General features: G+C 41.5%; 1 protein-coding gene and 1 pseudogene across 3 annotated transcripts in view; one reads left to right on the top strand and one right to left on the bottom strand.

The window, feature by feature from the left end:
• The first annotated feature begins 856 nt into the window (after positions 1-856).
• LOC105239600 lies at positions 857-6,824 on the top strand (annotated as a pseudogene).
• GAD1 (glutamate decarboxylase 1) overlaps positions 6,506-26,276 on the bottom strand; it is a 41,748-nt gene continuing 21,977 nt past the window's right edge. The window contains exons 1-12 of one of the 3 annotated variants that reach the window (XM_034654723.1): positions 23,976-24,029; positions 22,513-22,625; positions 21,241-21,356; positions 21,077-21,156; positions 20,799-20,853; positions 19,385-19,501; positions 18,170-18,234; positions 14,658-14,736; positions 13,367-13,516; positions 10,969-11,076; positions 8,971-9,060; positions 6,506-8,180 (exon numbers count right to left, since the gene is read on the bottom strand). In XM_034654723.1, the coding sequence (XP_034510614.1) occupies positions 8,007-8,180; positions 8,971-9,060; positions 10,969-11,076; positions 13,367-13,516; positions 14,658-14,736; positions 18,170-18,234; positions 19,385-19,501; positions 20,799-20,853; positions 21,077-21,156; positions 21,241-21,356; positions 22,513-22,591 (1,113 nt within the window). In that variant the 5' untranslated portion in view covers positions 22,592-22,625; positions 23,976-24,029 and the 3' untranslated portion in view covers positions 6,506-8,006. Of the gene's footprint in view, positions 8,181-8,970; positions 9,061-10,968; positions 11,077-13,366; positions 13,517-14,657; positions 14,737-18,169; positions 18,235-19,384; positions 19,502-20,798; positions 20,854-21,076; positions 21,157-21,240; positions 21,357-22,512; positions 22,626-23,975; positions 24,062-26,276 lie in introns of those variants that run through there. The other 2 variants (XM_011230649.3, XM_034654724.1) reach the window with 2 other exon arrangements.

The following is a 26,276-nucleotide window of genomic DNA, read 5'->3' as shown; positions in this document are numbered from 1 at the left end:
ACAAAATAACATAGAATTAATCCAAATATAGGAAAGGCAGCCAAAAAAGTGGGTCAGCATATAATGATAAAAGTTATGACTCACCAGAAAAATATGACAATTATAAACTTGTTTATACCCAATAACAGAGCAAAAATTAAACTACAAGGGAAAATCGACAAATCCATCACACTTAAATTTGAGTGACAACAAAACAATTGTGTGTCAAAACTTGTGGTATATAGCTAAAGGGATGGATGTTTGAGGGAAATATCTATCTTATACTTCCATTAGAAAAGAAGAAATGCTCAAAATTAATGGCCCAAGCATAGAACTTGAGAAGTTAGAAAAAGTTACAGCAGATAAGACTTAAAAAAAAAAAAAGTAGAAGAAAGGAAATCATAAACACAGAAGCAGAAATTAATGAGGTAAAAGCAATCATACAATAGAGAGTATTGACCAAGACATTCTCCGAACAGTTTAATGGCACTGACAAGCCTCTGCTGAGATTAATCAATAAAAAAAGAAAGCAGGGGTGCCTGGCTGGCTCAGATAGAAGAGCATACAATTCTTGATCTTGGGGTTGTGAGTTCAAGCCCCATGTTGGGTGTAGAGATTACTTATAAATAAAATCTTAAAAAAAAAAAACACGGACACAAATTACCAGTATAAGGAAAAACGTGAAGACTATAACTATGGATGCAACAGATTAAAAAAAGAAGAGGTAATTATGGACACCTTTATGCCAATAAATCTGAAAACTTAAAACCTATGTAAAAATTCTTGGAGAATCTAAATTGCAAAGGTGGACTCAAAAAGACAAAAAGGTCATTTCCAGGTGGTACGGGATGGAGTGGCCAACAGTCTGCAGAGCAACATGTCTGAATTTTAATGTGACTTCTGTGCCACGTTCCTCACCCATGACTCTGCATCTGTGAGGAAGACACACTGCAGTGGCAGGAAACACAAAAAGAATGTGAAAGACTATCAGAAAGGGATGGAGCAGGTCAGAGCCTGATCCACAAAATGACTGCTGCATTCAACAAGGAAAGCTACCTCCTACTCCATTCCCTGCTTCTCCTCCTGCAGGGGCAATGACCCACCTACCCCCCATCTCAAGGGTCCTCCTTGCCCTGGTATGATGCCAGCACCCCATATGGGGGGCCCTCCCATGATGCCAATGATGGGTCCTCCTCCTCCTGGGATGATGCCAGTGAGACTTGCTCCTGGAATGAAGCTTCCTATGGGAGGCCACATGCCAATGATGAGACCTCCCACCCGTACCATGATGGTGCCCAATTTGGTAGTGGGACCAAAAAAAAGAAAAAAAGCAATTTTCATTTGTATTGTGAAATGTGAAAATAAAATTGTCAACTCATTTAATTAAAAAAAAGAAAAGACGTGGAAAACAAATTATTTATGAGTAATACTACATGAACTAAACATTTATTTATTGCAGAAACTTAGCAAACTAGGAATAAAAAGAAATTTCTTAACCCCAATAAAGGGCATCTATGAAAAAACCTAACAGAAACATAAAACTGAATGGTGACCGGTGAAAGCATTCCCTCTAATATCATGATTAAGGCCAGGGTGCCTGATACCAACACTTCTTTTCTGCATTGTACTGCATATCCTGACCAGAGCAACATATCAAGGAAAAGGGGTGGGGGAAGGTATAATAATCAAAAAGGAATAAATAAAGCTGTCATTATCCATAAATGGTATATTTCCCTATTTGGAAAACACTAAAGAATCAAAATTATTTGAGTTTTAGCAAGCTTTCTGGATACAAAATCATTACCCCAAAGACAATTACATTTGCATACATCAGCAACAGTCAGTTAGAAAATGTCATTTTTAAAAAAGATTTATTTATTTATTTTAAAGAGAGACAGCATGCGTGAGCAGGAGAGGGACAAAGGGAGAGGGAGAGAGAGAGAATCTAAAGCAGACTCTGTGTTGAGTGTGGAGCCCGATGTGGGGCTCAGTCTCACAACCCTGAGATCATTACCTGGGCTGAAACCAAGAGTTAGATGTCCAATTGACTGAGCTACCCAGGTGCCCCTGGAAAATGTAATTTTTAAAAGATGCCATTTTTGGGTGAAATAGATCAAGGGGGTTAAGAATACACTTATCATTATGAGCACAGAGTAACATATAGAATTGTTGAATTGTACACCTGAAACTAGTATAATACCATATGTTAATTATACTTCAATAAAAAAGATGCCATTTAAAATAACAACAATATAAAGTACCTAGGAATAAACCTATCAGAAATAGTGCATATCCATTGTAAAACTTTATTGAAAGACATTGAAGATGACCTAGTTAAATGGAGATATGTACTATGATTATGATTACTACACTCAATATTGAAAATATGCTGATGTTCTTCAAACTGATCCACAGATTCAATAAAATTCCAATAGGATTTTTTTGTGGAACTTGATGAATTGACTCTAAAATTATATGGAAATTTATATGGAAGAGTAAAGGGCTAATAATAACTCTCACTCTTGAAGAAGAACCAAACACCAAAAAAAAAAAAAAATCAATTCAAGACAAATAGAGACTTAAATGTGAAAGGAATAAAACCATAAAACTTAGAAGCCAATATATATATGAAAATATCTTAATGACTTTAGGATAGGGAAGAATTTCTTAAGTCACAAAAAAAAAGCAGAGAATGCAAAGATAAATACTGATGAATTCTACTACATTAAATTTAAGAACTTACGTTTCCAAAAAAAGACCATTAATCAGATGAAAATTCAAGCTCCAAATTAGGAGAAGATATTTGCTAAATGTATAATCAAAAAGAATTAGTACTTGGAATGTATAAAGGACTTCTAAATACCATAAGAAAAATACAAACAACTCAATTGAAAATTGGACAAAGGGCATGATTTAGGCATTTCATAGAAAAGAGAACACAAATGATTCATAAAAATGTGAAAAGATGCCTCATTTTTAATCAGGGTAAGACAAATTAAAACCACAATGAGATATTACTTCATACTCACTAGACTGGCAAAATTCTGAAGCCAAGTTTTGGTGAGGTTATGGGCCATCGTGCTGCTGGTTAATGTGCAACCTGGTATGACCACTCTTCTTTACTCAGTGAAGTTCAACAACATGACCCAGCAATTTCACTTCCAGATATAAATCTTAGAAAAATATTTTTTACACGTGCACCAGCCAGCAAGTACAAGAATGCTCACAGCAACATTGGCCCTAAAGGCAGGAAACTGGAAAAAATTCATATATCTACCCCCGATAAAACGGATAAACCAACTGAAGTATATTCATGCGATGAAATAGCCATAAAAATGAATGAATCCTGGCTGGAACCATCATCAAAGGTAAATCTCAAAAACATGAGGCTACCACATAAGGCTGTGATCGCAAGCTGTGGCCGTGGGTTCAGCAGGCACTGAAATCTAGTCTATGCTCCATGTGCCAAGCTGTACACACTGGCACAGGGACGCCTGTCCCTGAAGGGAGGGGTGCCTTTTTTACTTTTTAAAACTGCACAAGACCCTCTGGTCCTACAAAATCATAAGGTTGAATAGAAAGACAAATCACAGAAGTACATATATTCTGTATTATTGTATTTCTATAAAGCGTGAAACCAGGTAAAAGTAAACAATAATGATTCATATATATGTGGTAAAACTATATAGACAAACAAGAGAGTGATTAATGCAAAATTCAGAATAGTGATTATTTCTTGGGAAAGGGGAAGCATCCAGTTAGGAAAGGTTCATGATGGGGGCGCCTGGATGGCTCGGTCGTTGGGCGTCTGCCTTCGGCTCAGGGCGTGATCCCAGAGTCCTGGGATCGAGCCCCACATAGGGCTCCATCCCAGAGTCCTGGGATCGAGCCCCACATAGGGCTCCTCCGCTGGGAGCCTGCTTCTTCCTCTCCCCCTCCCCCTGCCTGTGTTTCCTCTCGCTGGCTGGCTCTCTCTCTGTCAAATAAATAAATAAAATCTTTAAAAAAAAAAATTAAAAAAAAAAAAAGGAAAGGTTCATGATGGGTTGGACAGCTCTAAGCTACTGATATTCTATTTCTTTGGCTGAGTAGTGGGTACTCAAGTATCATGTTGTCATTCTTTATCCTTTACATGCCTGTTAAAAAAAACCCCTCCTTATATATTCCACATAATGATTTTAAATAAAAGGGACTCCACCCAAGAGTACTGCCTGAGGAGAAGAACTTCCAACGTAAAGTTTGGACTGGGTAGATTGCCAAGGGGCCCAGAGCTGAGGGTCTGAGTTCTAAGTGGTTGCAGGAGAAGAGACGTTGACTGCCTCACGTGCGATGAGGTGGGAGGGCCTCAATGGGATGTGTCAAAAGTGCTTCATGAAAAAGCAAATTAAAACCACAGCAAGATACCGCTATTAGAATGAAGACATATGTCCATACAAAAGCTTGTACACAAAGGTTCATAGTAGTATTATGTACAATAACCAAAAAGTGGAAACAACTCCAATGTCCATTAACTAATGAATGGGTAAATAAAATGTAGTATATCTCCAAGTGGAATATTAGTCAGCAATAAAGGGAGTGAGATATTGATAAATGCTACAGCACGGATGAGCCTTGAAAAGATGCTCAGTGAAACAAGCCAGTCACAAAAACAGATTGTGTGATTTCATTCATATGAAGTGTCTAGAAACGGCAGATCTGTAGACAGAAAGTGGATGAGTGGTATGCTAGAGGGAGTGTTTGTATGGGAATGAAGAGAGACTGCTCGTTGGTATAAGGTTTCTTTTTAGGATGATGAAAATGTTCTAAAATTGATTGTGGGAATAGAGACACATCTCTCTGAATATACTACAAACCAGAGAGTTGTACACTTTAAATGGGTGAATGATATGGTCATGTAAATTATATCTCTATAAAACTATAACCAAAAAAAGAAAGGTTAAAATTTTTTAAAAAATTGATAATACCAACTATCAGAATACAGAGCAATTGGAAAATTTGTACATTGTTGGTGAGAATGCAAACTGGTACAGCCACCTTGGGAAACACAACAGCAGTCTCTTGTACAGACACACTCTATACAGTATGATCTAGCAACACCCAGGTTAAACGAAAACCCATGTTCACACCCAAGTCTGAATACTAACATTTATAGTGAATTTTAATTGCCCCAAAGTGCAAACAACGCAAACTTCCCTGTGTGAGGAAATGGATAAACACACCAGTACATCCGTACAAACGGAACACGACGCACTAATAAAAGGAACTAACGACCGATGCCAACAACAAGGATGAATTTCAAATGCACTGTGTGAAGTGAAACAAACCAGACTCAAAAGGATGCATGTTATGTGATTCCATTTACATGATGGGAAAGGCCAAACTCTAGGACGGAAAGCAAACCAGAAGTTGCCAGGAATTAGGGACTGGGAGAGGTGCTGCCTATAACGGGACAGGGGGACATTTATTGGTGTGATGGACTGTTCTGGATCTTGATTATGGTGGTGGTCACAGGACTGAATGGGTTTGTCAGAACTCACAGAATACTATACGGAATGACTTTTATTGTATCTTAGACTTTACCTCAATAAAAGAAAAATCCCCATTCCTCCCCCCACTCCCAAATGGTCCCATGAGAAAAAAAATTTCACAGACCAGAGGCCCTGATGCTAGGTGAGAATTTATCAGTTACCTAAAATTGTGCCTTTCTTACTTTAACCCCTCTGCCCCCAGGGAAAATGCAGTAACTAGGGAGCAGAGATGAGCTGAAAGAGGATAAAAAGAAGCTGACCTTGTCCCACCACCAGCCTGTCTCCCCCTACCACTATGGGACTGCAGCCTAAAACAGTGCCAGACCAAGGGAGGGGAGAAACTCTCTGTTGTATAAAAACTTGAAGTCTTCCCTTATTACATTGAGCTGGACATTTGATTGCTAAAATGAAACTGTTCTTGTAACTGAGAGGCCAGAAATGTTATGAGATTGACCTGAATTCAAACAGGGGCGTGGAAAGAATCATACCTCAGAAGGGATTGGAAGGAATAGTGGCAGAAAGAAGAAAATGACTTTATGATCATCTCCCTGTGGAACCTGGTCTTACGACAACAGTTATGTGTGCAGTCAGTATGCTCATTACAAAGGACTCTTACCTAATCCCTCCATGTGCTGAAGAGAGAGCTCCTTGTATTCCAAGTGAGTGAAATAGTATTATGAAAGCTTAATAGAATGTAGAAAGTGGGACCTATTTCCTAATGATCCAGCACCAACACATATTCCCTGAAAAAGTGAATCAGGCCCACCGTACGAGCAGGAGCAGCGGCAAGGCACGGTCCCGTGATCTTAGAGGTATTCAGATACCACAGAGGCCAAGTGCTGTAAGATCCCCATTAGAAGGAACATTTGTCTGCCATGCACATCGCTGTAATCCCAGTGCCTAGAACAGTGCCTGCGACAGAGGAAGAAAACAGGTTTTGAATGGCTGCATGAATGGGACTCCAAGGTGCAAACAGGAAAATGAGAAACAGGGATGGCTTTTTTTTCTTTGGGCTTGAATCGCAAATTTTATTTAATTGTAATCAGAATGATTTTACAGATCAGGGGTTTGGGCACCTATGACAGTGGGTTGAGTCCCAGCTTAAGAAGGGCAAGTGACCATCACCTGTGGCAGCTGGTGGAGAGGGGATGGGCTGCGGTGATCTGTAACCATCCCTGGAAAGCTCTGTGCATGAAACACAAGCTAGAAGAAAATTTCGTTCAAATTCTCCATGGAGAATATTTTTATTTATTTATATTCTTCTTGCATACTCTAAAACGCACAGTGTGAATTTCCTTTCCTCAAAAACAGTTGTGAGCCTGGTCAATTTATTGGAGCTCTTCAGAAGGTCCTCGGAAACGTTGCCTTAGGTTTGAGCTAAGCAAGTCACAGAGATTGGTCATGAACTACTACAAAATTACAGGAGATCTAGTTATTATCCAACAGTTACTAGAAAAGCATTGAGAACACTAGACAGATAGCCAGACAGAAAGGGTAATAGAAGAGCAGATGCTGTTTAAGTTATGGAATTTCCGTACAGATGACTCTATGTACAGTACCAGAATTCTCTTACAGACAGTAAACTTACACTTTGATCATTATTTTAAGGGCACTCTAGTATAAATACAAGTCTCACTAATTTTTATCTTTTTTCTTTGGCTCACAAATGCACGAAAATACCATAAACAGTTTTCTGAACTTACTGCATTAATATATAAATAAGATACATTACAAATGGGAAGAAAATACAAGACGCCTCTTTAACATGGTAAATCTCTGAATATAAATAAGCAATTATTTCATTTACCTACAATTTAAACAGTCATTGAAATCATTACATGTGTTCTTTCCCTACCTGCCCCCCCCGAAGGTCAGACAACAGAAATATACACAATCTACGCAAATTAGTCCCTAAAAATACAACCACAGTACACCTGTAACAATGACTCTGCTACGATTTTCCCCTAACTGGATGCTAATGGAGAGGGTGTGACTCTTGTCATCTAGTGGTACTTTGTCTCGTCCGTCATCACTTCAGGTTAGGAGAAACACTGACAACGAGGTCAACTCTCGCCAGCAGTATGTCCCTTGGTCCCTATGACACAACATCTGAAAAATATCTTTCCTGGGATTGTTGCGCAAGCTGGTTTGCAGCATGTTTGGCCCCTCAGTAGTTACTGAGAAGGTAAAGTTAATTCTCTTGGAACGGGAGACATGCTGTGATCTATCACCAAGCCACACTCACGATACATACATATACATAGAGAGAGAGGTATATATAACTGTACATATATACTGTGTTCCTAATGGGCAACTTTTTAAAAAGAACATGATTTCCTACTAACTATAACAAGCTTAAGTAAGGTTTAAACAGTATTCTTCGAGATATTATATTTTCCCTCGATGAAATAGCCTATGTGTTTTAGCCATTCATAGAGGTTGTTCTAGAGTGCCAGAAGGAAAGGGAATTCGCATAAACTCATGTTCTGTGGAGGGCAATTACAGATCCTGGCCCAGTCTTTCTATCTCCTCAATGAGGAAGTCAATATCAGACTGCGTAGCGGCTGGGTTCGAGATGACCATCCGGAAAAAGTTGGCCTTGTCCCCCTGAGGCTGGTAGCCAACCATGGTCGTGCCAGACTCCATCATCAGTGCTTTGATTTTGGGGGCCACCTTGTGATGGAAAACACAAAACAAAACTCAAGACCAACATTAACACCATTCTTTTTTGAACAATGCAGCCTATTTCTTAGTTGAGGAAAAGAGCCACTTGCTTTTTACTGTCTGTATCTATACTGGCATAAAGGCAAATATTTTATATCCGAGTTTCTTCAGTGGCTAATATCCAATGACTGAGTCTACCCAATCATAAATTCCCTCAGAAACTATTGTGTGACTGAATTTTGAAAGTCAGTCGTAGAACCATGATAAAACAAAAAACAAAAACAAAAAACTCTTATGGGCCGCAACGCAAATTAAGACTTCTGAATAATCCAGAGCCCAGGATCTTGCCTGGCACATAGACTACGCTCAACGAATATTTGTTAGATGAATGCAATATTATATAAATTCAATACTAATAACCAACAATTACAAATAATAAACTGGATATAGAAACTGACAACTAGAATGAATCAGCATTAGAGTGGACTTGAACTTAGTAAAAACATTTTAAGAGACACAGTTTAATACGGAAGTTTCTAGGAATATATATATCATTCACCTGCCCCGCATATAGCAACACCAACCTAAGATAGGGATGCGTCCTTCAGCAGCTCCCCCCAAATGTGAATCCCAGCAAAGGGATAGCCCAGATTCAAAAAGAATATAACAAGATGGCACCCCAGCACCCCAAGTCTTTATTTTTTATGTCATCCTCATTAGAAGGACACATTAAAGTGTGGATGTTCTGACTGTTAGAGAAATTGCAGAGGGTTAGATGAGATAAGGAAAGATTCCATACCCTGTGTAGTTTTTCCCGTCGTTCAGGGCTATCCGGAATGCCCCTGAGGCTTTGTGGAATATACCAGAAACAAACGTTTGTATGTTCAGGCTGCAGAGATTTTCACAAAAAAACACATCAGAAAATAATGAGAATTTGAAAGAAAGCTATTCCCAAACCCCCGTGTACCCTTGGTGGAAGGCTCTCAGACCAAAAAAAAAAAAAAAATTTTTTTTAAAAGGGTTTCAAGTCCATCTTGAAAGCAATGTTACTTCTCTACTAGGAAGAACAATGCCTGGTTTATCCAGTCATATCTGGCAAGAGAGCTGCTTCCTGTGACCAATTTTCTAGATGACCAAAGTTACCCTTTTCTTTTTTAAAAGATTTTATTTATTTATCTATCTTAGAGAGTGTGTGTGCGCGAGTGGGATGGGGCAGAGGGGGAGGAAGAAGGACAAGCAGGCTGCACTGGGCACAGAGCCACATGCAGGGCTCCCCTCACAACCCTGAGACCATGACCCAATCTCACGACCACAAGACCATGACCTGAGCCGAAATCAATAGTTGGCACCCAACTGACTGAGCCATTCAGGATCTCAAAGTTACCACCTTTAAACATTGAAATATTAAAAAATTATTACATTTGGGCAGGTTTTCAGAAGAGTATTATCCATCTCGCCGTTTTGTAGGGCCTCATATGGAGAAGATGCCTGGCACATCTCATTTGGATATCGAATATGTTATGAGTTTATTATACTGATACTGAATCTTCTCTTGATGACTCAGGATTATTATAATGAACATTAATATCATGTCTAAACCATAAGACAGTTCTCACTGAGATGCCTGGAACTGTTTAGTGTCCCTGCTCTAAAACCTATCCTTTTCGAGTTCTTCTGTATTCTTGGCATAACTTTTCAATTTCCTTCCTCGCTGCTGTTTGCCATCCCCTGCCTGCCTCTACCTGGCTTGAGATATCACATTTGTCTCTAAACTGCTAGAATGTTCAAAATAGTGTAAATATTCCAAGTGCGGTCCCATAGGTGAAATGCATGAACACTGTGTCATTAAGTTGAACTGCTCAGGAGTTTTTCTTCCTCATTTGGTGACTCTCCACACGTTCCTAATAGTTGAGGTTGCCTGATAAATAGACTAAGTTGAACGTAGGTGGTGTTACACTATGCTGGTTTATGAGTGGGTTTTCTTTTATTGAACACTGGCTCCTCCTCTAACTTTCTTTATCCAACTGTGAACTCCGTTAGGGCAGAGATAGTACCTGTTTTGCTCACTACTCTATAACCCAGCTCATGGCATGGGATCTGGCACACAGCACGCATTCAGTCAATACTAGTATGACAGGTACCTTACTGTATGCAACGTGGATATGAACTCAAGGGCAGAAACAAAAAAAAAAAAATTTAAGAGAGAGTGGGGGTGGGGGAGGGGGAAGGGCAGAGGGAGAGGGAGAATCTTAAGCAGGCTCCATGCCCCATGCATGAGCCCAATATGGGGTTCAAACTCACAATCCTGAGATCATGACCTGAGCTGAAATCAAGAGTAGGATGCTTAACCAACAGAGCCACCAAGTGCCCCAGAGCAGAAACAACTTTATCTTGCTCTCCTCATAATGAATCTATGTAAAGTAGAACTTCATTTTAAAACCAGTCTTGGGAGACAAGAATATACCTGTCTTATAAACTTCTTGGAACTGAGAAATACTTTATCCTGGAGGTTCAACACAATAATAAGACATACCCAGGAAAGACAACAGGCCAAGTAAAGGCCTCTTGTCTGCAAAGGGTTGGTCTAGAGCTGTACCATTTTAGCAAAGGCAAAGGCCAAAAGTCATCCCAATGATATCAAAAGAGAAGGTCACTGACACAGAGGGAATTAAATGAAGAGTACATAAGAATAAAAATTCAGATGCAGCTTCTGGCAGTGTGGGAAAATATGGCTTGAGAGCATCCCTCATTAGCTTTTCTGGAAATGTTATGCATCTAGTCTAAGATGACAACTTACCTCACCATCAAAAACCATCTCAAATTCTTCTCTGTTTTTAATCTTGGCATAGAGGTATTCAGCCAGTTCCAAGCATTTGTTGATCTGATTTTCAAATCCCACTGTGCCCTGGTGTAGAAAAAGAAAAGTCATGTTGGTTGGTGATGTGTTGCATTTTCCTGTGATGAGCATTTGAGAAAGCTATGCTGACCTTGTCTACTGGGAACACACATCTTGGAGATGGTTAGGAAGAGCCACCTAATTAAATGAGTACAGTTTCTTCCCAGCACTGCAAACAATAAAATGAAGCATGTCTACTCTCTTTGGAAGGTACTGTAGTCTCTGGGCAGTTAGTTCCAATAGGGCTTTTAGTTTCCTTCTAGTGATTCACAGCCTGGACCTGAAGCCTATTGTTGGTTTGCTTTAGGACAGAGCTACTCAAAGTGTAGCTGTCCACAAACTGTAACTGGCGCATACAAATGTGAGAACAGAAACTGAGATTAAGCAGTAAGGAATTTTAAGAGCATTTTGACAGAGTAATTTTATGTCTACTGACTCTAGTTTTAAAAATTGAGGTTTAAACTTTATTTAGTTTTTTATTTCATTTTTCTAGCAATTCATCATCATTTATTGTATTGGTCTATGATAGGTTAAAAAAAACCCAGCTGGTTCTTCACAGAGTTTGTGAAATACTACTTTAGAACCCACTTTCCCCAGCCTTAGCCTTAGCCAACCATGCCTCCATACTCCCTGGCAAGCTACCTTGCACATAACATGGAATCACTCCTTTTTGGTGCCAGGCAGGCAGGCAGGTGGTCTCAGTACATGCCCTGAAATTGGAACAGCTCTAGCTATTGACAAACTGGTTGAGCACAAGTTTCAAAAGCCAGCGTGGCTGATTAATAACAGCAGCAAGGGGGTTGTTGAGTGGGTTGGTGTTAACAAGGCGAGCAGATGCACAAGGCTGGCTTGTGGATTGTTAGTGCGCCTGGGAAGAGTCCAACACTGGCAAAGCGTTAGCCTCCCCAAGTAGTCACTGCTGAGTGTGATACCTTGACCCGTCCACTTTCTTTCTTTTTTTTCTTTTTAAAGATTTTATTTATTTGTCAGACACACACACACACACACACACGCATGCAGAGAGAGCATCCATACATGCACGCATGCACACAAGCAGGGGGAGGGGTAGGCAGAGGGAGAAGCAGGCTCCCCACTGAGCAAGGAGCCTGATGCAGGACCCCAGGATCATGACCTGAGCTGAAGGCAGTTGCTCAACCAACTGAACCACCCAGGCGTCCCTTGGCCAGTCCACTTTCCACTTGAGAAAGAAGCCCGTACTGGGATCCCACCTCAGCAACAAATTCACTATAAGCCGAATTCCCCGTAGATGGTTCAAGAGGTTATCGTTAGGCAAAATGAAGACATAAATTACTGATGTAGGCCACGTGGTCATTATACTTCTAAATGATAGGGCTCTTTCTCTTGTTGCAATTCATGGCTATTTATATGCTTAAAATACCTATGATTACTTTGTGGTAGAAATCTGACTATTTCTATATTAAGACAAAATGACTTAATGAGAAAAAAACTAATAATCCATCAAATCCTTCCTACAGAAAAACATTTGACTAGATGTTTTGCTGGAAAGCTTTGTTGTTTTGGTATTAGTAGACACAATCTTAAATGTAGACATCATTAAAATTAAGTTATAATAGGTAAGTAAAAACAACGGTTGCAATATAAAGCTGTGAAATCAAAATTGCCTTAGTTGATTGCATACTTTTGAAACAAATAGTTGAAATGGCGATCATCTCCCTCACCCATATTTAGGGGGAGATTTCTATAGTTTGCTTTTTTTTCTAGACACAGAAATGCAACCCAAAAGGTTGAATGCAGACGCAGCATGCCTTAGTCTAGCAGTAGGATTTCTCAGGATAAAGTATGCAGTATTCCAGAATAGCATATAAAGTACAAATAATGGGAAAGCCATTATTTAAATAGAACTAAAAACTATCACATATATTCCATGATTCAAGGCCTCATAAAGAAGTGCAGGGTTCTGCATAGAATAATGCAGTAATTTTCTCTCTTTCTCTACATCTGCACTAAATAATTTCAGCATTCCTAAAGGATTATGGAGAAAGTCCTTATCTTGGCAAAATTTTTAGTTGTTATAAGAGAAAGTTACAAGAAAACTTCATGTTAACTCAAATTGAGGAGACTGAATGGAAGGAGGGAGATTTTGACATAAGGGATAAAGTGATCTCATTTGCAAACAAAGAAAATACGGTTAACTCAATTATCTAGATATTGATTACACACATATTAAATTATCTGTGATATATCTTTGCCTCTCTTTTGCCAGCCAGCCTGTGCAAATTGCATTTCTGCTCTATTTCCTGAATTTTCTCCTTTGTACCTTTGCTTTCCACATCAGCCAGAACTTGAAAATGTCCACATGGCGGCCACACTGGATTGCCTTGTCCCCAGTGTCATAGGAGACATCATACTGCTTGTCTGGCTGGAAAAGGTACCCGGCACACATCTGGTTGCATCCCTGGAGTATACCCTATCAGGAAAATCAAGACAAGTTTGCATCTGTAGTCATAGGTCAGAGATGTGAATGGCTTTGAAACAGGGCTGGTGGGAAGGAAAGACTTGGGATCATGTGCAACCTTTCTTCTAATGTCTTTATAAGGCCTTCCATTTGTTCTGATGGCTTTCTTGAAAACCAGCCTTGGAAAAACCTTTGCCCCTTTCTCTCTGTCACTAATTAGAAAATGATTTTTTGTCTCAGACGCTTACAAGAAGGGACCCACTGCCCCCTCTAGGGGGCATTAAGAAATGTGTGTGGGTGTTTTGGGTTGTTTCCAAGCCTGGGAAGTGCTATGGTGTTCAGTGGACCAGGGTTGCGGATAGAAGCTCCCTGCAGTGGGTAGAACAGCCGCACGCGGTGAAGAATTTTCCTCCCCCAAAGTGCCGCCCCCCAAGTCTTCTAGTCTTTTCCAGGGATCTCCTATAATGTTAACAGACACTCTGTTAGGAAAGCAGTAAAGAGCTTGGGCAGGTTCTGGCTCCTACAAGCTGGAGACAGATCTCTGGGCTGCCTCGGTATACATATACTTTACTGAAGCAACAGTGCCCTTGAGAGCAGGGTCCTATCAGTAGACGCTTAAAGAACTAACTTATTTCCAAAAGCTTTTTAGTCAACATTCCTTGTTGTCCTAAGTCGTTGTTCTGCCTAATTTACTTCAGCTCTTGGGACCACAAACTCATGCTAAGAACTTGTAGTATGTTCCAGGGAGCGCTTTCTGTATCCAGTTGGTGGCTCGCCCAACGGCTCTCACTTTTGCTTGTACCAACATGAAGGAACGCGCAGTGAAATAAGGCCCTATAGTTTCCGTCACTGACAGGACCCCGAGTGCTGAACAACAGGCAGGGAGGGCAGTAGAGAGCAAGAGCCAAGAGGAGGCTCGAGCTGGCGGAAGGCTAAGAGACAAGGGCAGGAAAGAACAGCAATGGTAGTTTCAATGGGCCTGTCAATCTTGTGTGTTTATCAAGTACAGTAATAACAATAACAATAACAATAATAATAATAATAATAATAATAATAAAACCAAAACCAACACAGAACAAAAAGATGCTTTTCTCTTCTTGTGCCTTGTAAAGCACATTCAGGCTGCCAGCTCATCTTTGCGGGCAGTACAGACCTTTTCCTTGACGAGAATGGCAGAGCACTGCAATAGCACACCCATCATCTTGTGAGGGTTCCAGGTGACTGAGTTGGCCCTGAAAGAAGCACATGATATGCTCTGAGGAGAAGGTGCAGGAGTCAGCGAGAGGCAACTGTCCTCTTGAGAAAAACACCACCCGTTGCAACTGGAGTCGGTATACGTTTTCGATGCCTGGTCCCCCAGACAGGCTAACGAAATAGTAAACAAATATTCTGCAGGCAGTCTAAGGTCCTATGCTGCAGACTGCCTCTTCTAAATAACTGCTATTAATAGTAGCTAACATTTGTGAAGAACGTTTATTATGTGTCCTACTGTTCTGAGAGCTTTACAGGCATTCTGTCAGTATGGTATGGTGGTTAAGAACTCAGGCTTTAGTGCCAGACTGTCTAAGTCTGAATCCTGGCTCTGACATTTGTGAGTTTGGGTAAGTAACCTAACTCCTCTGTTTCTCAGTTTTCCCATTGGTTAAATGGGGAGAATAGTGTCTCCCTGCCAGAAGTTAATAAAGGATAAATGACTGGATACATACAAGACACTAATAACCATTCCTGGCATATCTAATTCTCACAACAACCCTATGATGTAGGGACTCTCATCCCCTCTTTTATGTGCAGAAACTGAGGCATGAAGTGGTTAAATGCATCACCCAAAGTCAAACAGTGGGGCAGTGCTGGAGCTGAGACTGAAGTCCAGGAAGTCGGACAGCAGAGCCCATGCTCATAACTCTTCCACGAGCCTGCCTCTCTCTAGGCCAGACCCTGGCTTCCCTCTGCTTTCCTGTTCTCATTTATAAAATGCGCTGGCGATGCTGACCTACCCGCTTAGGAGGTAGTGTGAAGAGTGACGGCTAAAACCAAGGATCATTTGGGTAACTCTACATTTTGACTCCTTAGCAGCATTATTTTAGTGCCAAATGAACATGACGTTGCCAGTGTAGGCTGCAATGATGGCCGAACAAGCATGGTTTCCCAGCAACCACATCGGTCGTTCAGACTCGAGAAAAGGGTTAAGGAGCGCACTGGCTAAGCCATTTCAGAGACGACTAAGTCGAGCGCATGGTGACTGAACCGGGGGTAACTTGCTTCAGTGGTTTTCAGACTCGTTCCCAATGGCCTGGCCCACAGGTGGCCTCTGCACTTTCATACTGTGAAGGATGTTTTCCCCAGACACGCCAACGGGCCCTGAATTATACTGCCTCTGTGCTCCCTAGAGCTAAATCCTTGCTGGGAATGTTTAACCTCTTCATCTTGCTGAGGTCCTTTAGATGGAAAACAATTTAGTGTCTAGGTGACTATAGGGTGAGTACTGGGTTTCAAGGAGAAGTAAGGCCTGAAGTACTTCTCCCCTTTGCACATAGTACAATAACCTTTGTGAAAGAGACCTGTGAAGAATTCTTTAAAAAGGTGACTAAATGTTATCACAGTGAAAGTCATCAGTGTCAAGCCATATTTAAAAGGGAGTGGATGTAATCAAGTTTCTCATAGCTATCATTCACTGAGTCATTAAGAAATTTTATTTGGTTCTCATAAACTGTCTTAATGGTTTTTTGAATGTCTTAGAGGTCTGAAGTAAATGATTCTTTGCTGTTCCCAATGTAAAGTAACAAGACATGATATGGATTCAATTTCTTTTAGGAGACATACATGCTTTAAAATCTTAGAAAAATCTGTGCAGAATGTTTCAGATTCTCCTAGACGCAAAGACAGAAAATGGAAATCGCCTGAGAAATCTAAAGTACAGTTGGACTGACTCATCTACATTTAGTATATTATCCTCCAAGTCATAGGGTCATATAATTATGCTTCAAAGAGTCAGTCCCACTCACATGGACACTGGCCTTTCAAAACTGAACCGGAAGGAAAGAGGCACAGTAGAGGTAACTGAAACTCAAGCCAGAGCCCCTGCTGTGAGAGAAGCCCTGGAGTGTTTTCCCTGCTCTCTATGCACCTCTCCCCTCAGTCTGCTCCCACCTCTCTCTACTTTGCTCCAGCCACACCGGCCTCTTTGATGGTCCTCCAACTTGCCAAGAACAGTCTTACCTCCGGGCTTTCGTACTTGCCCTTCCCCTGGCTGGAATACTCTTTTATGTATCCTTGTTTCCTGTCTCGTTTTATCCCCGTATCTGCTGAAATGTCACATACCCAGGAAGGCCTCTGACTACCCCATCTCTAATGGCGTGCCTTTGTCCTCACTGTTTCCTAACCCTACTTTATTTTTCTCTACCATGGGATAGACTAAACATCTTGTTTAGGAACGTCTAGCTTGCTGGACAGTAAGCTTCTGGAAGGTAAATCTCCTGGTTGATAATACCTTCTAGATACTGCCTTATTTTTCCTATGTGTGCCAGATACACATTTTTTAGAAAAGTGCCCAAATGGCTGGACTGAAGGCAGGTAACTAAGGACTCACATCCATGCCTGCCTGGCTCATGACAGGTGCTCAGAAAATATTTGCTGAGTGAATACATGAGTCGAGGTGAGCTCATTTGGGATCAATACATTGGAGTCAGGTTAAAATCATATTTGGGTTATGGCTTGATTCTCTCTGATGAGAAGCTTCTGTTTCTGACATGAATTGTGTCAGGTTAGCAAGTGAACACAAGAAATGGTCCTGATTCTAGCTGGCGGGGTAGGGGCCTGGTTCTCCTAGGTCGAGATGGGGGTGTCCTGGCAGCAGTGAGTGACTTGGGAAAAGCCCAGATGGGTTTGGGTGCCTCATTGCTCCTCTGGGAAGTCGTCTTTGCCTCTTCAGCCACTGTAGATGCCAGAAGAGGGGACTGCCATTTGCAGTGGGTGTAAGGTCCAAACACGCCAAAGGCTTTGGCCGCCATCCAAGTAAACTCAGTGATTGAGAAGAACAGGGAACAAAGAGGGGGACTTCAGTTTGGGAGCTTGTGCAGAAATGGTTCTGATACTGGGCCAGAAACGGTAAAAAGTAGTACCGGTTAGGGAAAAAAAATCCTATTTAGCTTAGAACCACCCACTGAACTTAAATGGTGAGCAAGAAAATAAATTAGTTAGTTCAACCGATCAACTGAGTTAGATCAACTAAATTAGTTAGAAGTCCCCCATTCTCGGCAGTAAATTTAATGAGAGAGAAGAGTGCACTGAATCCGTGCCCCTTTCTGTGCCCTTGGCGAAATCTCCTTTGGCTTCTAGATTCCTGCACTGCTCACTTTCTCTTCTCTACTAGCTGGTCACCTAGCAATCACGTCTGTCATTGTGCTTACCACATTGTGTTGTCACTGTTTACCTGTTTGTCTCTCTTTCTAAATTGTGAACTCACTAAGGACTCATCTGGCTGGGAATCATCTTTGATCTCCCAGTGCCTAGTGTGCAATAATTGCTCAATAAATGCCTACCAAACTAACACAGACTTAGTCCGACGGAAGGAAGACCCTGGGAATCAGGGTGGGGAACATCCGTGGACGCAGGGCACAGCGTGTTTGATGGCCTGGGTGAAAGGTGGCCCTGAGCTCAGGCCCTTACCTTTCTATGCCACTGAGTTTGTGGCGGTGCTTCCTGGACATGAGCAGCCCGCCGCCCCAGGCAGCCTGTGAGGACAGAGACAGGAGAGGGAGGAGGAGCGGCGACATTTAAGAATCGCAAACCAATCACTCCACACCTCTAGTAAAATATGAGAGAGAACGTAAATGGTGAAAAGCATGAGTTTGTTTGACCAAAGGAACCAGAACTGATTGTCCAACCAGTGGCAGCTGTAATTATTTATCATCTGTCACTTCTTCAAAAGTTCCTCCAGGTTAACCTCAGAGGGGCTGTGCGAATGATACAGGCAAATGGGGTCTGAGTCCATGGTGCCAAGACCCAAAGGCCCGGAGTACTGTGGAAAGCCAGGGACGCTCAGGGAGCCCCACCATGGCTCTGGAAGTGACTCAAAGGACTGGAGGCTGCCATCTGATTCTCCCTAGGGGAGAATTCTAAGGGCTCCTGAAAAAAACAGCAGGTCTGCCAGGCTTGGGGATCCCACAACAGCAAGACATTTTTGTGGGGACCCCGATGCATATTTACTGAACAGCTTGGGACACCATATGACACAAGAACAGCCGTTGTTGGTCATGTGCTCGATAGTCTGGCAGAAACTGTCCAGTTGTGAGAAGTTCTATCCATAAGAGAATGGAGAGAGAAAAAGGAAAAAATATACCCAGTCTCACATGTGGAAAATGTAGCTTTTATGTTCCTGGGAAAATTTGGGACTAAATCTCTTAGTTGATAACACCTTCCTTATAGGGCCTTATTTTTCCTACATGTATCAGATACAGGGCTTTTTTTTGAAACGTGTCACAGATGGCTGGACTGAAGGCAGGCAGCTGAGTGTCCAGATTTGTGGCTACTTTCTATACATTGTAGCTTATATTTTTTCCCTTCCAAAACCAGTGATATCCCACTCTGTAGCCATTTGTCTAGACAAAAGCTTCCTGGAAAGGTGAGGGGAACGGTATTCTCACAAGGACCGCAGAAGACAGTGGTGGGCCAGTGAGAAGCCGGATGAGTCCTAGAAGATTACAGGCCTGCAGTATGTACCCGTCACGAATGGCCGGCTGGGGCCACAGGAGGGCTGAGCTGACGTGACGTGGAGAGAGGGCTGGCTGGGGCACGGGGAGAAGCTTGCGGCACATCATAAAGCAGAGCTGTTCCCCCCCACCCCGCAAATGGACTGGCCCCTCTGTGAGCTCTAGCACTTACGTCGACATGTAGCCATAGGTTATATTTCTCACATATATCTGCAATCTCCTGGATTGGATCGAAAGCTCCATACACCGTCGTGCCCGCAGTTGCATTGACATACAGGGGAACGAATCCCTACGAGGGAGGAGAGACAGGCTGATTAGTGTTTCCACCCCTCTCCTTTCCACATGAAGTAGAACTGCAGTGGCCTTTCTTTCTAGCAGAGATCAGCTGAGCTGATGTGCCGTCGGATCCGATATCTGGGAGATTCTTTGTTGGTCCATGTACTCATTCATTCAACAAATAGTTTTTGAGTGACACGTATGTGCCAGGTCCTGTTGCAGAGCTGTGGAGGAATTCGGCAGTGAGCACAACAGATGGAGATTTCTGTCCTCATGGAGTTAACATTCTAGCGGGGAGTGACAGACAACAAACAAAATTAAAGGAGCAAAATGCACAGTATGTTCGATAGTGATAGGTTCTATGGCAAACAGGAAAGAAGGAGAGAGTAATAGTAAGTGTTTGGAGTGATGGGAAGGTAGTGCTGAACATCTTGTGGGTATTATACATTTCAGAAGCTGTATTGCTCTAAGTGTATTGATGTAATAATTTCGCTCAAGCATTGTTTGCTTACTTAAAACACAGTGGAAGCTGAAAAATTCATGAATAGTGGACACAGTAAAATTTTGACGCGGACAAGAAATACATGAGTTAAGTGGAATAATGGGGCTAGGACAGGCTTGGGGGACTCTTGGAGTCCTGGGTTTTTTTCAAGCTCAGCTCCACCCACGCCCCTTGCTCAGTCCTAGCAACATTTCCATCCATCTCCTCTACTGACCAGCAAACAGCTAGAGCTAGAAAATGAGCTACAAGGATGAAACCAAAACAACAACTTGGTAAATGCCTGATAGCTACCTGGCAGTGCCTTGTGGATACATCTGTTCTGTGAGATTTTTTTTTTTTCCTTAATAGCATTTATTGAGGCTGAATTCACCACGTACCATGGGCCATCTGCCAGGGCATGGAAGCACTCTGCTAAACAGAAGCCTAAGCTAAAATGGTATCTGTTAAAATGAGATTATACCTAACAAGTAGCAAGTAAAAAGCTCAATTAGGCTGTATCTTCATGATACTTGGGTAGTGGATTTATTGAAGTACATCAAACTAATCACTTGGCATAATAAAGATAGGACAAATGGCTTAATTAAGACTGAATTTCTCTTTTTCTTTTAAGAAAATGACATTGTATAGACACAGCTTTAAAGTGAAATCATCTTGCAATTGGAAATAAGCAAATATCTGAGATTATAATTTTAGAAACACAATAAAATTGTCTCTTATATTATCAAAGACTTTTATTGTCTAGGGCAGAAAGAAGATATTTTTAAAAATTTGTGTCTGCTGGAGTTTAGGTGCACCACAGGGTACATACCTTTTGCTTGGCATCAAGAATTTTTGCCTCTAAATCAGCTGGAATTATCTTCCCCCTGTAATTATTAAAAAGGAAGAGAAATTAAAATGAAGAATCAATGAGATTGCACATGAAAAAAACTTCAGCGGCAGCAAAAAGTAATTTAATCGGATATTTTCAACAGACCATTAGCAGCTTGGCACACTGTACTGAGTCAGTGCTTAAACACAATAAAACAAATTTAACAGATGAACACATTTAATACATCAAGAACCTAATATTCACTCTCCCCTGCCTACCTTTCATTGCACTTTATCAAAATCACATTGTCAGTTCCAAAGCCAAGTGCAGATCCAGCCTTCTTTATGGAATAGTGACTCTGCAGCAAACAGAGGATTGAGGTTGGAAATTAGACAGTCCCTTGTAAAACACCATAATCCACAAGCAAGGGCACCCAACTCACGTGTTCTGAGGTGAAGAGGACCAGTTTGGGAACAGCCGCCATGCCCTTTGTCTTAACTTCCGGGAAGAACTTGTAGCGAGCAGCCATGATGCTGTACATGTTGGAGATGGCTCCCCCTATAGCAAGTAGATACATTGGGAGGTATGAAGCTCCATCATTATTGTTTCTAATAACAAAGACTGAGCTGGTGTCTTAAGAGACAAGGGAGGCAGAAATGGGAGGAACAATATCCTGATAGGTTTTGCTGGCTTCCCTATTGCCACGGCTTCCCTCTGGTCCCTTTGCCTTGGGAATACAGGTAGTCATACTCATTACCAAAGCCATCTAGGCAATTTGGCTGGAGGTGATTCATGTACTCCAATGCCCGTTCTACCTGAAGCCTAGACAGAAATATAAGAGGTGGCAGTGGCAGTGGCTGCAAAGAGACAGGTGAGTTACAACTTTCCTGCTTTCACTTTCTGCTCCATCTATTTACTGAACAAAGATAAATCTATTTTCTGAATCAGAAAGACAGAAAAAGAGAGAGTAATGGAGCCTACAGAAGGAAACAGTGACATTGCCAAGATACTGACCTCAAAGAATAGCTCAACTGAATTATTGAGTCATTTAGGAGAGCTCTAAGTTTATTAAAGTAAAACTAAACTCGTGTTTACTTAAATAAAGATCACAAGGAGAATGGTGGTAACTATCTAGGTATGTCTGGCCAACACAAACCAATCACTTTTGTATAATTTCTTGGCAATTAAACAGGCAAATTCATGGCCAACTTGAATTGCCTGGACAACTGTAATGCTTATTTCTTCTCTTCCCCTTGTACACAATTATGCTGTCTCTGACACCACCCCACAGTGCTGCTTACCTCCAAGAATATCTGTCCTTGTTTTAAAGATTCTTCTGTATCTACATCAAACTAAAGATTCGAAGTAGATATACTATTTTGGCTGAAATTGATTAGTCAATTGATAATGTTGATTCACTGATCCTCAGATGAAGCAAATTGTTGTTAACAGACTAGAGTTGTTTAGCATGATTTGAACACAGCCTTTGTCAGTTTTCACAGGTGAGGCCCAGGCTCTGTTAGACAGTACACATAGAATGCAGCATTCTTGCTAGCCTTCACCCTCACAAAGATAGGGCAGGGGTATTGAAAAAAAATATTTTTTAAGGTCATTATTCTTCCACAAACTCACTTTGTGTTTAGTGTTCTCAAGGATCCCAAGGATCTATACTACAAATCTTGAGGAGAGTCAGGGAAAGAGAAGAGAAACATACCAGGAGAAAATATCCCATCACCGTCTTTACTTGACCATCCAACTATCTCTCTCATCTTTTTAAGTGTTATTTGCTCCATGAGGACAAATACTGGTGCGATTTCATATGTAAACCTGAAAAGGTGGTAAGAAAAGAAAGTGAACATACGGAAGTCAAACCACTTGTCTGGGGAACACAGATGATTGGTTTAGTGTTTGTACTTGGGTTCTAAAAAAAGGTGTATTTGTTTCCTGGAAATGCAGTAAGTCACCAATCATAAAATATCAGAAACCAGCCTGGGTTACCTAGAGAGGTGGTGGAAGTGCCTGCTCTGTGCTTTCTCAACAACAAAATAGATTTTATCTGAATGGAATGTCTTAGATGTGGTCCACCCAGAGAAATAGAAGGAAAGAAAGTAACTTTCCTGGGTCTCCTTTACCTTTAAGATCTAAGATGATGCAAATGTTAATTGAAAAAAGGTATTCTAAGTTCTACATAAAATTAGTCTGCAGCTGGCCGAAACCAATTGCCAGTTTCATACTTGTAGGATCTATAAAACCCAGAGCAAAAATCTATCTTTTAAAAACAATATAAACATCTGAAAGCTAACTGTGAATCTAATTGGAAATATTGACCCAGGTTTTAAAGATCTCAATATAATTATCTACATGGTTTTTCTACTGATAATCCCCAAGGACAGCTATGTTTCTATAATTCTCTGAAGTCAATATCTGTCAAGAATAATTATAAGTGATGACTTTCTAATTACCAATTATAAATAATAAGATAGTCAACTGGCCTACACAGCTAACTGCAGGTTATCAGATATCCTGGTAGGCCAGTTTTGTCTTCTAACAAACTGATTTAGAAGTAGCAAGCCATACTCTTCTCAAAGCAATTGAGAACAGAAGCACAGTCAAGTAGACTAGTCATTGAAACAAGATTGTGGTACCAAGGATAGGGCTTAAGAGAAATCAAAGAAGGTCCATCCATAGAAAATTAAGCCAGAAAACAAAAAGATATTTACTGACTCTGAGCCTCTTTGTCTTTCTGCTTGTTGCTTGGTCTTCTTAAGCATTAGAGCCTGTGGGCTCGGCTCAGACCATGCTTGCTGAAGAGAGATTCCTAAATTGACTCAACCAAGTGATATGGGGAGACTTTATCATTGATTAGGGTGTTTGGGCTGAACACCAATGCTGAGGACTAATGGGAATTCTTGCTGGCTTAATGATTTAGAAAAGCTCTTTGCAAGGATGAGATAACAATTGTACAGTAAGACACAGGTGAAGCTACTAAGTTTTAATCATGGGGGAAGCAATCAAATTAATCACTTAGTGGTAAAAGAGGACAAAGAGATCCTGGAGGACCCTCAGGATATATCTGCTGGTAGAAGAATTTTGTTTCCAAAAAGAATATGTCCATTTTCCTTGGGAGGACCCTTGAAATTTAGGAGGAAGACCCTTGGAAATCATGTTTTCAGTTACCATCACCTCTGGAGGTCACAATCATGCTTTGGTTCTGCTCTGAGCCCCATCACCGTAGCAACCAACACTCCCTCATGTCTGATGGCCTGATAAAGGAAGAAGAAGAGAAGGATTCCTGGTTTAGCCTGTGCTGCTGAGTGTACCCAAGAGGCAAACTCATGATGTGCTTCCAACCATTCTTGAACAAATGTGGTATCAATAGTGCACTGATTTTTGGAAATGTGGGAATGGCAAAAATGTTTGCATGGTGGAGAGGTACTGGCGGCAGTGTGTGTGCTGGAATTTCACAATACCAAGTGAGAAGGCTCTCTGGGAAAAGGCAAAGAACAAATGGAATCACATGCCATAATATCAGAACCTATCAAGGATTAGATGAAAGCTGAGTTGGAGTCAAGTCAGTGTTAGATGGCCAGCAGGAACCACATGGGGAAGGCAGAAGGAATGGCCTTGAAGGTCAGGGGGTTGGTCCACTTCATGATTTAAATTAATTTAGGTCCCAGGTTTGTATGAATTAGTGATGCTCTCTAAGGACCAGGAACATGGCCATTACTCTCAGGATTAGGAGGAAGAGTCTCCAGAGTTTGATCATGAGACCATTTGATCTCATCTGTTTCAGTTTCCTTATTTGAACCAGGTACCCAGTTCCTAAACGTTCTTCCAGTTTTGTTCAATAAATACATATTGAGTGATTATTCCCTGCCAGGTGGCATCTTATGTACTGAGGAGATGAAGATGGTACAGCACCATTCCCAATCCTGAGGAGGAAGCTTACTAGGATGAGTCCAGCATCTGCTTCTTGGTCTTGCTGCATCCTGTTTGACAGTCCCTGCTGGGGTCTGAAGGACCAGTTATCCTACAGCTAACACCATGCTTCTCCTGATTCACGGCTTTAGTCCTGACATCCTCTTCTGGAAGCTGATAGATTGGTCCCTGGCTGTTGATCCTCAGCCAAGCCTGATAAATGGGCTAACACAGTGTTCCCTGTTTCTGACACCTCTCTGATCCTGCCTTCCCATCCTGGACCGTGTTAACAACTGGGAGTCTGCCTATACCCAAAGCCTTAGAGAAGGCCTTGAAGTTCACCCTAGAGCAGTGGTTCTTAACTGGGGTCAGGGAAACCTCTGAGGACCTTGGAAAGCTATGGTCCCTCTCTCCAGGAAGAAGATGAGGATATGGACATCATTTTTGTATTATAGGAGCTTCTCCTCTTGCAACCTGGACTCCAAGTTAGGTACCCTTTCCCTAAATGACAGGTAAAGTAAATAAAGCCAAGAGATCAAAGGTCAAATATGGATTCAAAAGAAGCTGATTAGATGCTAAAGTCAGAGTATAAGATGACATTTCAGAATCAGAGAATAAGAAGCTAAAACTGCAAAAGTCTGTGGGATGAAGTTAAGAACCTGGGATTGGAAACAGGATGGTGATGATCACGAGTGACGGTAAAGGAGAGTTCAGGGACTTTCTATGTTCTGAGTAGGGTAGCAAGTCTGCCCTTTTTTAGTGGTTCAACTCCACTTCTTAGTGGAATTCATTCCAAACTAAGGCAAACTGTTAACAAGCTCTATTTCTCTTGTGGCAGAGTCTGCTGGTTGCTAACCAGTATCAATTTTCCCTTGCTTCATTCAATTTTCTTCAGGGTTGCAATTCACCTAGATCAAAGATGACATTTTCTAGCCTTCCTAGGTGTGGCCATGGGACTAAGTTCTGGTTAAAGAGATGCTATGGAACTGTTGTGTGGAGCTTCTGAAAAGCTTTCTTAGAAGGAAAGAGTGTGTTCCCCTTTTGGCCGCTTGCCCTCCCTCCCTCCTCTCCTTTCTTTCCTCCATCTCCCTATCTCCCTTCCTCCCTTCCTCCCTCCCTCCCTCCCTCATTCCTAATTCTGGAACACATAAATGATGGCTAGAGCTCCAGCAGCCAGCCTGCACCATGAGGTGACTCTGAGTGTGAGGGACACGTGTTACGATATGGATTGGAAAGTCACAAGGAATTTGGATCCCTGGTGACTGTCAAACTGGGAACTTCTTTAATGAGAGAAATAAATAATTTTCTATATGGAGTCTCTAACTTTATATTCCTCTTAGATTTCTCCTTCTTACAGGTGTGACAGGTGACCCATCTTCACCTTAAAAGATAACATGTCTGAGGGGAAACTTAGTGAGCCCTTCTGGTGCCCAGAGATGATGAGACAGAAACAAAAGAGGGAGCCATCTCAAATAGCGACAGTGACCTGTGTAGTGGCTGCCTCTCCTGGGTGTGTTCGCTGCACGTTGCATACACTGGGCACTTAAGACTGGCGCCTTC

This window comes from Ailuropoda melanoleuca, chromosome 2, assembly GCF_002007445.2.
Source record: "Ailuropoda melanoleuca isolate Jingjing chromosome 2, ASM200744v2, whole genome shotgun sequence".
Lineage (NCBI taxonomy): Eukaryota > Metazoa > Chordata > Mammalia > Carnivora > Ursidae > Ailuropoda > Ailuropoda melanoleuca.
This window is presented reverse-complemented; position numbering and strand designations above follow the sequence as displayed.